The sequence below is a fragment of the Pseudophryne corroboree genome, chromosome 6 (genome assembly GCF_028390025.1).
Source record: "Pseudophryne corroboree isolate aPseCor3 chromosome 6, aPseCor3.hap2, whole genome shotgun sequence".
Classification (NCBI taxonomy): Eukaryota; Metazoa; Chordata; class Amphibia; order Anura; family Myobatrachidae; genus Pseudophryne; species Pseudophryne corroboree.
Window position 1 is genome coordinate 825,034,985 of NC_086449.1, and position 14,926 is coordinate 825,049,910.

Genomic DNA, 14,926 nt, shown 5'->3' on the forward strand with positions numbered 1-14,926 from the left:
CGCGCCTGGCCCAGGCCAGGGCCAACAGCATGACCACTTTCCATGTGAGATATTTTAACTCCACAGATTTAAGTGGTTCAAACCAATGTGACTTTTGGAACCCAAAACTACATTGAGATCCCAAAGTGCCACTGGAGGCACAAAAGGAGGCTGTATATGCAGTACCCCTTTTACAAACGTCTGAACTTCAGGGACTGAAGCTAGTTCTTTTTGGAAGAAAATTGACAGGGCCGAAATTTGAACTTTAATGGACCCCAATTTCAGGCCCATAGACACTCCTGTTTGCAGGAAATGTAGGAATCGACCCAGTTGAATTTCCTCCGTCGGGCCTTACTGGCCTCGCACCACGCAACATATTTTCGCCAATTGCGGTGATAATGTTTTTGCGGTTACATCCTTCCTGGCTTTGATCAGGATAGGGATGACTTCATCCGGAATGCCTTTTTTCCTTCAGGATCCGGCGTTCAACCGCCATGCCGTCAAACGCAGCCGCGGTAAGTCTTGGAACAGACAGGGTCCTTGCTGGAGCAGGTCCCTTCTTAGAGGTAGAGGCCACGGATCCTCCGTGAGCATCTCTTGAAGTTCCGGTTACCAAGTCCTTCTTGGCCAATCCGGAACCACGAATATAGTGCTTACTCCTCTCCATCTTATCAATCTCAGTACCTTGGGTATGAGAGGCAGAGGAGGGAACACATACCCTGACTGGTACACCCACGGTGTTACCAGAGCGTCTACAGCTTATTGCCTGAGGGTCCCTGGACCTGGCGCAATACCTGTCGAGTTTTTAATCATGTGGAAGACTTCTGGGTGAAGTCCCCACTCTCCCGGGTGGAGGTCGTGCTGAGGAAGTCTGCTTCCCAGTTGTCCACTCCCGGAATGAATACTGCTGACAGTGCTATCACATGATTTTCCGCCCAGCGAAGAATCCTTGCAGCTTCTGCCATTGCCCTCCTGCTTCTTGTGCCACCCTGTCTGTTTACGTGGGTGACTGCCGTGATGTTGTCCGACTGGATCAACACCGGCTGACCTTGAAGCAGAGGTCTTGCTAAGCTTAGAGCATTGTAAATGTCCCTTAGCTTCAGGATATTTATGTGAAGTGATGTCTCCAGGCTTGACCATAAGCCCTGGATATTCCTTCCCTGTGTGACTGCTCCCCAGCCTCGCAGGCTGGCATCCGTGGTCACCAGGACCCAGTCCTGAATGCCTAATCTGCGGCCCTCTAGAAGATGAGCACTCTGCAACCACCACAGGAGGGACACCCTTGTCCTTGGTGACAGGGTTATCCGCTGATGCATCTGAAGATGCGATCCGGACCATTTGTCCAGCAGGTCCCACTGGAAAGTTCTTGCGTCGAATCTGCCGAATGGGATTGCTTCGTAGGAAGCCACCATTTTACCCAGAACCCTTGTGCATTGATGCACTGAGACTTGGCTCGGTTTTAGGAGGTTCCTGACTAGCTCGGATAACTCCCTGGCTTTCTCCTCCGGGAGAAACACCATTTTCTTGACTGTGTCCAGGATCATCCCTAGGAACAGAAGACACGTCGTCGGAACCAGGTGCGATTTTGGAATATTGAGAATCCAATCGTGCTGCCGCAACACTACCTGAGATAGTGCTACACCGACCTCCAACTGTTCCCTGGATCTTACCCTTATCAGGGAATTGTCCAAGGAAGGGATAACTAAAATTCACTTCCTTCGAAGGAATATCATCATTTCGGCCATTACCTTGGTAAAGACCCGGGGTGCCGTGTACCATCCATACGGCAGCGTCTGAACTGATAGTGACAGTTCTGTACCATAAACCTGAGGTACCCTTGGTGAGAAGGGTAAATTTTGACATGAAGGTAAGCATCCTTGATGTCCCGAGACATCATGTAGTCCCCTTCTTCCAGGTTCGCAATCACTGCTCTGAGTGACTCAATCTTGAATTTGAACCTCTGTACGTAAGTGTTCAAAGATTTTAGATTTAGAATCGGTCTCACCGAGCCGTCCGGCTTCGGTACCACAACAGTGTGGAATAATACCCCGTTCCCTGTTGCAGGAGGGGTATCTTGATTATCACCTGCTGGGAATACAGCTTGTGAATGGCTTCCAAAACTGTCTCCCTGTCAGAAGGAGACATCGGTAAAGCCGACTTTAGGAAACGGCAAGGGGGAGACGTCTCGAATTCTAATTTGTACCCCTGAGATATCACCTGAAGGATCCAGGGGTCTACTTGCGAGTGAGCCCACTGCGCGCTGAAATTCATTGAGACGGGCCCCCCACCGTGCCTGATTCTGCTTGTAAAGCCCCAGCGTATACTGAGGGCTTGGCAGAGGCGGGAGAGGGTTTCTGTTCCTGGGAACTGGCTGATTTCTGCAGCCTTTTTCCTCTCCCTCTGTCACGGGGCAGAAATGAGGAACCTTTTGCCCGCTTGTCCACGAAAAGACTGCGCCTGATAATACGGCGTCTTCTCATGTTGAGAGGCGACCTGGGGTACAAACGTGGAATTCCCAGCTGTTGCCGTGGCCACCAGGTCTGAAAGACCGACCCCAAATAACTCCTCCCTTAATAAAGCAATACTTCCAAATGCCGTTTGGAATACGCATCACCTGACCACTGACGTGTCCATAACCCTCTACTGGTAGAAATGGACAACGCGCTTAGACTTGATGCCAGTCGGCAAATATTCCGCTGTGCATCACGCATATATAAAAATGCATCTTTTAAATGCTCTATAGGCAAAAATATACTGTCCCTATCTAGGGTATCAATATTTTCAGTCAGGGAATCCGACCACGCCAACCCAGCACTGCACATCCAGGCTGAGGCGATTGCTGGTCGCAGTATAACACCAGTATGTGTGTAAATACCTTTTAGGATACCCTCCTGCTTTCTATCAGCAGGATCCTTAAGGGCGGCCATCTCAGGCGAAGGTAGAGCCCTTACAAGCGTGTGAGCGCTTTATCCCCCCTAGGGGGTGTTTCCCAACGCACCCTAACCTCTGGTGGGAAAGGATATAATGCCAATAACATTTTAGAAATTATCCGTTGTTATCGGGGGAAACCCACGCATCATCACACACCTCATTTAATTTCTCAGATTCAGGAAAACTACAGGTAGTTTTTCCTCACCGAACATAATACCCCTTTTTTGGTGGTACTCGTATTATCAGAAATGTGTAAAACATTTTTCATTGCCTCAATCATGTAACGTGTGGCCCTACTGGAAGTCACATTCGTCTCTTCACCGTCGACACTGGAGTCAGTATCCGTGTCGGCGTCTATATCTGCCATCTGAGGTAACGGGCGCTTTAGAGCCCCTGACGGCCTATAAGACGTCTGGACAGGCACAAGCTGAGTAGCCGGCTGTCTCATGTCAACCACTGTCTTTTATACAGAGCTGACACTGTCACGTAATTCCTTCCAACAGTTCATCCACTCAGGTGTCGACCCCCTAGGGGGTGACATCACTATTACAGGCAATCTGCTCCGTCTCCACATCATTTTTCTCCTCATACATGTCGACACAAAAGCACCGACATACAGCACACACACAGGGAATGCTCTGATAGAGGACAGGACCCCACTAGCCCTTTGGGGAGACAGAGGGAGAGTTTGCCAGCACACACCAGAGCGCTATATATATACAGGGATAACCTTATATAAGTGTTTTTCCCCTTATAGCTGCTGTATAGTTAATACTGCGCCTAATTAGTGCCCCCCTCTCTTTTTTTAACCCTTTCTGTAGTGTAGTGACTGCAGGGGAGAGACAGGGAGCTTCCCTCCAACGGAGCTGTGAGGGAAAATGGCGCCAGTGTGCTGAGGAGATAGGCTCCGCCCCTTTTTCGCGGACTTTTCTCCTGCTTTTTTATGGATTCTGGCAGGGGTTAAATGCATCCATATAGCCCAGGAGCTATATGTGATGTATTTTTTTGCCATCCAAGGTGTTTTTATTGCGTCTCAGGGAGCCCCCCCCCCCAGCGCCCTGCACCCTCAGTGACCGGAGTGTGAAGTGTGCTGAGAGCAATGGCGCACAGCTGCAGTGCTGTGCGCTACCTTATTTGAAGACAGGAACGTCTTCTGCCGCCGCTTTCTCCGGACCTCTTCGCTCTTCTGGCTCTGTAAGGGGGCCGGCGGCGCGGCTCTGGGACCCATCCATGGCTGGGCCTGTGATCGTCCCTCTGGAGCTAATGTCCAGTAGCCTAAGAAGCCCAATCCACTCTGCACGCAGGTGAGTTCGCTTCTTCTCCCCTTAGTCCCTCGGTGCAGTGAGCCTGTTGCCAGCAGGTCTCACTGAAAATAAAAAACCTAATCTAAAACTTTCACTAAGAAGCTCAGGAGAGCCCCTAGTGTGCACCCTTCTCGTTCGGGCACAGAGATCTAACTGAGGCTTGGAGGAGGGTCATAGGGGGAGGAGCCAGTGCACACCAGATAGTCCTAAAGCTTTCTTTAGATGTGCCCAGTCTCCTGCGGAGCCGCTATTCCCCGTGGTCCTTACGGAGTCCCCAGCATCCACTTAGGACGTTAGAGAAAACATTATAATGTCACATAATGAAATAACAATGTATGAATCACACACAGAAATAACATAATGTACAAGTCACATACTACATAACACTGGACAATGCATAGTCCTGTCACTTACGTTGAAGTGGGATGTCGGATGCTGAGCATACTGTCCCCCCCAAGGCGTAGACCCCCGGCCTGAGCGGGGAGGATTACTGATGAGCGGCTGCTGCCCCACAGTGCTTCCTGATGGTAGTGCCCCGGGCCCCTGGCTGCTGGGGGCCACCAGTGCGAAGGCATCATCCAGCAGAGACTGCATAGTCTGACGTACCTCTTCGATGGAAGGCTGGGGGGCCACATACTGGGCAGGGGTAGGAATGTGCGGGGGAGAGCCGGGGTACTTGCCCAGATCAGACACTGGGGTGGGGTTATCCGAGGGGAGATCGGGGTCAGACTGCGGGGATAGAGCACAGAGCAGAGTTAGCAGTGCGGATGGGGGCACCATCAGAGACACGGCAACGTAACCACTGGTGATAACATGCTGCATGTGATAGTAATGCCGACATGTAGACGGGCGAGAGCGTAAAATCATTGTAACTATGGAGATAAAAGTACAATACGGCGTTCCACGAGAGAACATTCTCACACTTACCACATAGGCAGAGTTACTGACACCTGGTGGACGTTTGTAGGTACCGTCACTGTCCGTTGTAATTAGCCGGTCTCGGTCTGCATCTGGGGGGCTTGAGGACCCCTGCTGCTTGCGCCGCTGCTTGGGAGAACGCCTGGACCGCGAGCTGCGAATAAGAGCAAGTTGTGGCGTGATTCCGGCAGCCATACTGAGCTGGTAACGTTTTGTGTTTCACATATTTTATCAATATTGTAAAGTGTTCCAAACGGGTTTAATAATTCCTCGGAGTATAACCTATTGCTGAATAATAACTTTATTATATGCGTATAGGAACATGTGATATGTTTAACATGATTTGATATAAAGCGCTATATAAACACATAGGTCACTTGCAACTGTTTGTAATAGGACGATTGTCATTTTGCAAGAATTTAATGGTTTAAGATAATTTACTGTGGTTGCAATTTTCACCAATTAGGGTTTAATTATCTGTGTAAATTAGACACATTTTATACTAGTAGGTTTTTCCTTAGTTGCACTGAAGGTGAAGACCCGAAACGCGTTGCACGCACACTCAAGATCCATTCATTGAGCCATTAATCCTCATCCATTAATTAATCTGTGCCGTGATATGGAAACACAAGTCCCAGCATGCTCTGGCTGACAAGACATGTTGGGACTCATAGTACACAAATTGCTTAGACGCGTTTCACAGATTGTGGGTCATGTATCCTTGACCTCAGGGGGGGTTATAGTCTCACCTCCTGCGTGGCTCTATGAACACAGTGGGAACACCCAACACCGGATCCAGGATCTTATCAAACTGCATCTGAGCCCTGCGATACAGGCGCTGCCGTTCCTTGGTGTCTGTCATTCCCACTACGTCCACCAGGGGGAACTCGTAGTGTCCTCTGCGCTTGGCTCGAAGTCGGATCTTATTGCGATGGTGCTCGATCTCCGACTTGTGTCGCAGCGTTGTCTGAATCTGCGCGGGACAGACAAAACCATTTCCTTTAACATGTAACAATGGCGGATACTGAGAGTGTGAATAACAGGATAGAAAGAAACCCTTTTATTAAGGAGTAAAACTGATAAATGTTTCGGGAATAATAACCATTTTGATCCGTACATTATTAAGTTGTTGCAATAACTTAGGGTTACGCTCATTTGTATCTAAAAATCGCAGGTGAAAAATTGGTTTGCACAAAGAAAGCAATTCCATGTACTGTATATACTCGAGTATAAGTCGACCCGAATATAAGCCGAGGCACCTAATTTTACCACAAAAACCTGGGAAAACTTATTAACTCGAGTATAAGCCTAGGGTGGGAAATGCAGCTCTAGCCGTACACAGCCCTCACACTGCCAGATATGCCCCCACAGTGCCAGATATGCCCCCACAGTGCCAGATATGCCCCCACAGTGTCAGATATGCCCCCACAGTGTCAGATATGCCCCCACAGTGTCAGATATGCCCTCATACTGCCAGATATGCCCCACAGTGCCAGATATGCCCCCACAGTGCCAGATATGCCCCCACAGAGCCTGATGTGCCAGATATGCCCTCATGCTGCCAAATATGCCCCACAGTGCCAGATATGCCCTCATGCTGCCAAATATGCCCCACAGTGCCAGATATGCCCTCATGCTGCCAGATATGCCCCCTCATAGTGCCAGATATGCCCCCACAGTGCCAGATATGACCCACAGTGCCTGATGTGCCAGATATGCCCTCATGCTGCCAAATATGCCCCACAGTGCCAGATATGCCCTCATAGTGCCAGATATGCCCCCTCATAGTGCCAGATATGCCCCCTCATAGTGCCAGATATGCCCCCTCATAGTGCCAGATATGCCCCCTCATAGTGCCAGATATGCCTCCTCATAGTGCCAGATAAGACCCCTCAGTGCCACATATGTGTGTGTGTCCCCCCCCCCCCCCCAATTGCCAAATATGCTCCCCCAGTGCTTGTTACTTACCCTCCGTCGCTCCCGCGCTGTCTTCTGAAGGAGGGACACGAAGCGCACAGCGCGCGCCTCTCCGGTGTCCCTCCTGCATCTCCGGCGGCCACGGCGGGTCTATTAAAGGAACTGCCGATTCGTGCGCCAATCAGAGCTCACGAATGGGTACTTCCTTTAATAGACCCGCCTCTGCCGGCGGAGATGCAAGAGGGACACAGGAGAGGCGCGTGCTGTGCGCTCCGTGTCCCTCCTTCACACTGCTCTCCCTACACTGACTCAAGTATAAGCCGAGGGGCTTTTTCAGCACAAAAAAAAGTGCTGAAAAAGTCGGCTTATACTCGAGTATATACCATGTGGCGTAACATATACACGTAAAGCATGGTGATATGATATAACGTCTGCTCCTTCATGACTGGGAGTCCCGACAACATTAAGAACTATCTTTATAATGACAAAAAAGGAACGGCCCTCCTCAATTTAAACATTAGTAATTACTATTTCAATTTGAAGCCGTTTCTTAATTGACCACAATTTACCCCCTTTACATGGTGTTCTAGAATGAAATAATGAACCGGTTGCTCCCCGCACTGTGCTATAAACGCACCTCTCTGTTTATCTTGTTAGCCTCCATCTCCCGCTCAGCCACAGACAGTCCATGCACGGCCGGCACGGCCATCGGCTGCATGGCGATCAACTGAATTTTGCTGGGCAGGCGCCGACTGGCTTCGGAGGAGCGCGACATCCTGTCTACATGTTCAAATATGGAAGCAGAAGAATGCTGGTCCGCCCCGCCGCCCAACACGGGCATCTCTGCAAAGGCAAAATGCATTAAACCGAGTCATGACCATCTATGGGGTAAGGTGCATTATAATGACATACAGGTAAGTGAGCATATAAATGATGACTGGGTAAGTGGCTATATACAAGGTATTGTGCTTGGAAAGAGGACTTAGGCTGGACTGGACAGAAGCACGGCCATCTTGTCACACTCCGTGACGTCAGACTCACCTCCCTTGGCTATTGAGCGCATATGGAGTTCACGCGGAGGCGCCGAGGGTCTCGGAGATTCATCCTCCCCCGAGTCCTTACCACTAGATGGCTCACTGGCGGTAGATCCTGCGTCTGAGGGGGTGACCCGACTGCCAAATAAACGTTTTATTAATGGGCGTATCTGAAATAAGACTCGAGGCAGAAATAAGCAGGTTTTACACAGGAGACCAAAAATAAACTTGTGCGCTCGTAATTTCACGCAAATCATCATTTTCTAAAGACGCCCATTTTTATCAGTGACTGCCGGAGTATCTACCTACCTACATAGAGGTCTGCACACAAGCACCTGGCCCGCACATGTGTAATGCTCATTACTTACCTGTCGCTCGCACTACAGATAACTAATCAGCCACCCGCTACAGCTGCCGCCTAGCGTTACGCACGCAACGTAGATCATTACACGGGTCTGCGGATCCATATTCCATTTTCTCACCTGCCCCGATGCCGCCCGATCTTGCCGGGTTTAGTCGAGCCCTTGGATTTTGGCGTAGGGATGTCGCCATTTTCGGAAGGGGTGGAGTCTTTGAGGGGTCCGTGTAGCACAGGTGGGGGAGGCTCGTGGACAACCAGAATCTCGTCTTTATTGTGCTGACCCAGGTGCTGCTTGGCAAAGTCGAAGCCTTTAACAGTAGGAGCCTGGAGCTGGGGGGCGAGATCACATGACACACGGATTCAGATTAGGGGAGCGGGATCACATGACACACGGATTCAGATTAGGAGAGCAAAATCACATGACACACGGATTCAGATTAGGGGAGCAGGATCACATGACACAGATTCAGATTAGGGGAGCGGGATCACATGACACACAGATTCAGATTAGGGGAGCGGGATCACATGACACACAGATTCAGATTAGGGGAGCGGAATCACATGACACAGATTCAGATTAGGGGAGCGGGATCACATGACACAGATTCAGATTAGGGGAGCGGAATCACATGACACAGATTCAGATTAGGGAAGCGGAATCATATGACACAGATTCAGATTAGGGGAGCGGAATCACATGACACAGATTCAGATTAGGGGAGCGGAATCACATGACACAGATTCAGATTAGGGGAGCGGGATCACATGACAAACAGATTCATATTAGCAGAATGGGATCACATGACACACAGATTCAGATTTGGGGAGCGGGATCACATTACACACAGATTCAGATTAGGGGAGCAGGATCACATGACACACGGATTCAGATTAGGGGAGCGGGATCACATGACAAAAGGCTTCAGATTAGGGGAGCGGGATCACATGACACACAGATTCAGATTAGGGGAGCAAGATCACATGACACACAGATTCAGATTAGGGGGGCGGAATCACATGACACAGATTCAGATTAGGGGAGCGGGATCACATGACACACAGATTCAGATTAGCAGAGTGGGATCACATGACACACGGATTCAGATTAGGGGAGCGGGATCACATGACACGGATTCAGATTAGGGGAGCGGGATCACATGACACACGGATTCAGATTAGGGGAGCGGGATCACATGACACACGGATTCAGATTAGGGGAGCGGGATCACATGACACACGGATTCAAATTAGGGGAGAGAGATCACATGACACACGGATTCAGATTAGGGGAGAGAGATCACATGACACACGGATTCAGATGACACACGGATTCAGATTAGGGGAGCGGGATCACATGACACACGGATTCAGATTAGGGGAGCGGGATCACATGACACGTGGATTCAGATTAGGGGAGCGGGATCACATGACACGTGGATTCAGATTAGGGGAGCGAGATCACATGACACACGGATTCAGATTAGGGGAGCGGGATCACATGACACACGGATTCAAATTAGGGGAGAGAGATCACATGACACACGGATTCAGATGACACACGGATTCAGATTAGGGGAGCGGGATCACATGACACGTGGATTCACAATAAAGTGCTGCCACAGCGATAGACCCATCACCGTATAGAGCGGGTATGGGATCATCAGACCCTAGGTTCCATCCCTATGATACTGCAATATAAATGGAGACTACCCCCAACCCCACGCGCTTCATGTGACCCCTCCCCAGACACTCACCTTCTGCCGCTGCTGCAAGTTGCTCATAGTATCCGGCTGGAAGTCCAGCTTGTCCGTCCGGCACAGCTTCCAGTACAGGATGACAATGATCACAGTCACCACCAACACCGGCACAGCCACGCCCACGATGATCCACAGGTTCTGCGCCTGGCGGTCGGCTTCCTGGGCCTGGTTTAGTGCTGCAGTGACAGAGAAGGGAGGGAGTGGGATCATTGCTGGGGGTATAATGCAGCCCCCACCCCTCACACACCGTACAGGTATCACTCACGTTGTGCCACCGTGCCCTGCAGGCGGTATCCCAGAATGATGGCTGCCCGCTGGATGTTCACCTCATTAATCAGGCTCGAGGCCTTGTCAGCCTCCAGACGTCTGCCATACTGGTCCTCTATGAAGTACAGCAGCTGTACGGGGTCATCCGAGCCGTCCAGGCGGGAGACGTTCACCATCTGGGGGGAGAACCGTTATCACGCCTTATGTACCATTCTCCCGGCAATGTACGGCGTGACGTGTACTGCCACCTGTATGATATCTGCCACGTGGCCTGGACTGTATGACGTGTACTGCATGGTGTGTACCGTGTGACCTATCCCATGTAACGTGTACCACGGTCACTAGTCTCACCTGCACGGTGTTGCTCCCGGCGTAGCTCGCTCTCTTCCAGCGACGGTTCTGCGATGTCGCCTCGCTGATGAGCTGCGCCAGCTTCCTCTCCATCTCCGTCTGAAACGCGTCGTCCCTCAGCTGCTGCTCCTGCACCCCCAACAGCACTGCGAGGAAACAAGCGTCACCCACACGCAGATATAACAGGCGTGTGACAGGGGCAGTGATGTGAGGAGGGGAATGGAGGCAGCAGGAAGCCACAGACTGAGAGTTATATAGTGGAAGGAGCAGGGTCCCCCAGCAGCACATAGTATATCAGGAGATGAGACTGATGTGTCAGTGAGGACAGGGCTACATGTGACAGGGGCAGTGACATGTGAGGAGGGGAATGGAGGCAGCAGGAAGCCACAGACTGAGAGTTATATAGTGGGAGGAGCAGGGTCCCCAGCAGCACAGAGTATATCAGGAGATGAGTGATGTGTCAGTGAGGACAGGGCTGCATGTGACAGGGGCAGTGACATGTGAGGAGGGGAATGGAGGCAGCAGGAAGCCACAGACTGAGAGTTATATAGTGGGAGGAGCAGGGTCCACAGCAGCACATAGTATATCAGGAGATGAGGGATGTGTTAGTGAGGACAGGGCTGCATGTGTCAAGGGCAGTGACATGATGTGAGGAGAGGAATGGAGGCAGCAGGAAGCCACAGGCTGAGAGTTATATAGTGGGAGGAGCAGGGTCCCCCGGCAGCACAGAGTATATCAGGAGATGAGTGATGTGTCAGTGAGGACAGGGCTGCAGGTGACAGGGGCAGTGACATGATGTGAGGAGGGGAATGGAGGCAGCAGGAAGCCACAGACTGAGAGTTATATAGTGGGAGGAGCAGGGTCCCCAGCAGCACAGAGTATATCAGGAGATGAGTGATGTGTCAGTGAGGACAGGGCTGCATGTGACAGGGGCAGTGACATGATGTGAGGAGGGGAATGGAGGCAGCAGGAAGCCACAGACTGAGAGTTATATAGTGGGAGGAGCAGGGTCCCCAGCAGCACAGAGTATATCAGGAGATGAGTGATGTGTCAGTGAGGACAGGGCTGCATGTGACAGGGGCAGTGACATGATATGAGGAGGAGAATGGAGGCAGCAGGAAGCCACAGACTGAGAGTTATATAGTGGGAGGAGCAGGGTCCCCAGCAGCACAGAGTATATCAGGAGATGAGTGATGTGTCAGTGAGGACAGGGCTGCATGTGACAGGGGCAGTGACATGATGTGAGGAGGGGAATGGAGGCAGCAGGAAGCCACAGACTGAGAGTTATATAGTGGAAGGAGCAGGGTCCCCAGCAGCACAGAGTATATCAGGAGATGAGGGATGTGTCAGTGAGGACTGGGCTGCATGTGACAGGGGCAGTGACATGATGTGAGGAGGGGAATGGAGGCAGCAGGAAGCCACAGGCTGAGAGTTATATAGTGGGAGGAGCAGAGTCCCCAGCAGCGCAGAGTATATCAGGAGATGAGGGATGTGTCAGTGAGGACTGGGCTGCATGTGACAGGGGCAGTGACATGATGTGAGGAGGGGAATGGAGACAGCAGGAAGCCACAGACTGAGAGTTATATAGTGAGAGGAGCAGTGTCCCCAGCAGCACAGAGTATATCAGGAGATGAGTGATGTGTCAGTGAGGACAGGGCTGCATGTGACAGGCAGTGCCATGATGTGAGGAGGGGAATGGGACAGCAGGAAGCCACAGACTGAGAGTTATATAGTGGGAGGAGCAGGATCCCCCAGCAGCACAGAGTATATCAGGAGATGAGTGATGTGTCAGTGAGGACAGGGCTGCATGTGACAGGGATAGTGACATGATGTGAGGAGGGGAATGGAGGCAGCAGGAAGCCACAGACAGAGTTATATAGTGGGAGGAGCAGGGTCCCCAGCAGCACAGAGTATATCAGGAGATGAGGGATGTGTCAGTGAGGACAGGGCTGCATGTGACAGGGGCAGTGACATGATGTGAGGAGGGGAATGGAGGCAGCAGGAAGCCACAGACTGAGAGTTATATAGTGGGAGGATCAGGGTCCCCAGCAGCACAGAGTATATCAGAAAATTAGTGACGTGTTAATTAATTTGTTTGCAGCATTAGGAAAACCTAATGTTGGCATTACCAAACCAAATACTGATATACTGTAAGTGTAAAATATATTATCGTTTTATTTCTCTTTCTGCACTCATTCACCATCCTGTCACAGATAGGTCTACACTCACCTGTTCGCAGCCAGGACTCCTTCAGCATTGGGGACAGATTAAGCTGCGGGTACGTTGATGCTAAAATGAAAACAAGCGGTTAGCACACGGGTAGGCCGCTATATATCCGGCTGCAGACAGCGCAGGTACCAGACAGTACGTTGTTGTTACAGAACAAGAATATCCCGATTTGTCACCACTCATTTATTTATGAAAATACGGAATATGCAGATCATTTACTTGCAGATGTAATTTTGTCTCTTCCTCCCAAATAAATTGTGAACCCCCGCTGTGGTGTAAATTGCGGCTTATTACAGATGCAACAGCAAAGCATGCTGGACATTATATTCTTGTTATAATTACAGCATTTCTTCATTAATTATCGGTAATAAGAACCCTTATAACATCACGCGTGATCACACGCCACCTAGTGGCAGATGTCAGCACTGTGGGAGCATTATACTTCTGACTCTGTAAGGGGGACGGCGGCGCGGCTCCGGGAACGGACGATCGAGGTCGGGCCCTGTGTTCGATCCCTCTGGAGCTAATGGTGTCCAGTAGCCTTAGAAGCACAAGCTAGCAGCAAGCAGGTAGGTTCGCTTCTTCTCCCCTTAGTCCCTCGTAGCAGTGAGTCTGTTGCCAGCAGATCTCACTGAAAATAAAAAACCTAAAAGTATACTTTCTTTTCTAGGAGCTCAGGAGAGCCCCTAGTGTGCATCCAGCTCAGCCGGGCACAAGATTCTAACTGAGGTCTGGAGGAGGGTCATAGAGGGAGGAGCCAGTGCACACCAGGTAGTCCTAAAGCTTTCTTTAGTTGTGCCCAGTCTCCTGCGGAGCCGCTATTCCCCATGGTCCTTACGGAGTTCCCAGCATCCACTAGGACGTCAGAGAAAAATAATAGTAACTTGTATTGTCTATAATGCATTTAATGAAACTTTAATACGACTGGTCGCCTGCTATAATCTCATAATGAGACAGCCTTTTGGTGCTGTGGATTGTACAACGCAGGCACGTCCGCTGCCCCGAGCCGCCGTCCCCTCTGTGTCTGGGAATGTGGGAAAGTTTGCAGCTCAGAAATCCCTATTGTCAGACCTGTATTATTCCGAGCGGAGTCTGTAAAGCGGACCGGAGACTGGGGAGGGGGCTTTGTCTATAGAGACAGCCACTGAGCACACAATGACATCAGCCTCTATGGGGGGATATAATACCACCCACCAGACACTGATCACCATTTGTAAGCGTTAACCACACACAAGAGTGCAGCAATGACCTCACGGGTCACAGCCCCGTCCCTCGCTGTGCCCTGAATTACACTTGTCACCGGCAATTTCCATCCTCCAAATTATCAATACATGACATATAAGGAGACATCCTCTCTTACAGATCTGCCTGTCATAGCAGTACTACACCTCCCCCGGTATGCGTATGATGTCAGCGGGACCCCCTATCGCTGCGGCCTTCACCCTGGAGGTGATCAGATGTGACTGAGACCAGATATGGTGCAGACTGTCGCTCCCATGTCCTGATGTGGCATACACATACCAGCACTACATATGGATGTCTAAGCCAGTGTTCCTCAACCGAAGTCCTCATGGAACCCTAGCAGTGCATGTTTTCCAGATCATCTAGCTGGAGCACAGGTGTGTTAACAGGGATGCGGTCAATTTACCTACAATCAAAATCCCAACACCCATTGACCGACGGTGAGAAACCCAACAAACTCAAAATCCCGACAAGGTAAAAAATACCGACATTTAAAAATGTCGACATGAGTTTTTCATCGAAACCGACATGTTCATACTTTACCATCCCAGTGGACCTGGAGGGGTTATATAACAGTGTGCCGAGCGCATGCGAGGGGACGCGGTACACTTACACGGTGTCCATGTCGGCATATGT

The 14,926-nt window shown here is 50.6% G+C and overlaps 1 protein-coding gene across 1 annotated transcript in view; it reads right to left on the reverse strand.

Moving 5' to 3' along the window:
- KIAA1549 (KIAA1549 ortholog) overlaps positions 1–14,926 on the reverse strand; it is an 89,406-nt gene that overhangs the window by 10,138 nt on the left and 64,342 nt on the right. The window contains exons 7-16 of the mRNA XM_063929249.1: positions 13,049–13,108; positions 10,820–10,965; positions 10,467–10,644; positions 10,199–10,377; positions 8,566–8,774; positions 8,091–8,221; positions 7,687–7,892; positions 5,882–6,105; positions 5,142–5,286; positions 4,629–4,943 (exon numbers count right to left, since the gene is read on the reverse strand). Coding sequence (XP_063785319.1) covers positions 4,629–4,943; positions 5,142–5,286; positions 5,882–6,105; positions 7,687–7,892; positions 8,091–8,221; positions 8,566–8,774; positions 10,199–10,377; positions 10,467–10,644; positions 10,820–10,965; positions 13,049–13,108 — 1,793 coding nt within the window. The remainder of the gene's footprint in view (positions 1–4,628; positions 4,944–5,141; positions 5,287–5,881; positions 6,106–7,686; positions 7,893–8,090; positions 8,222–8,565; positions 8,775–10,198; positions 10,378–10,466; positions 10,645–10,819; positions 10,966–13,048; positions 13,109–14,926) is intronic.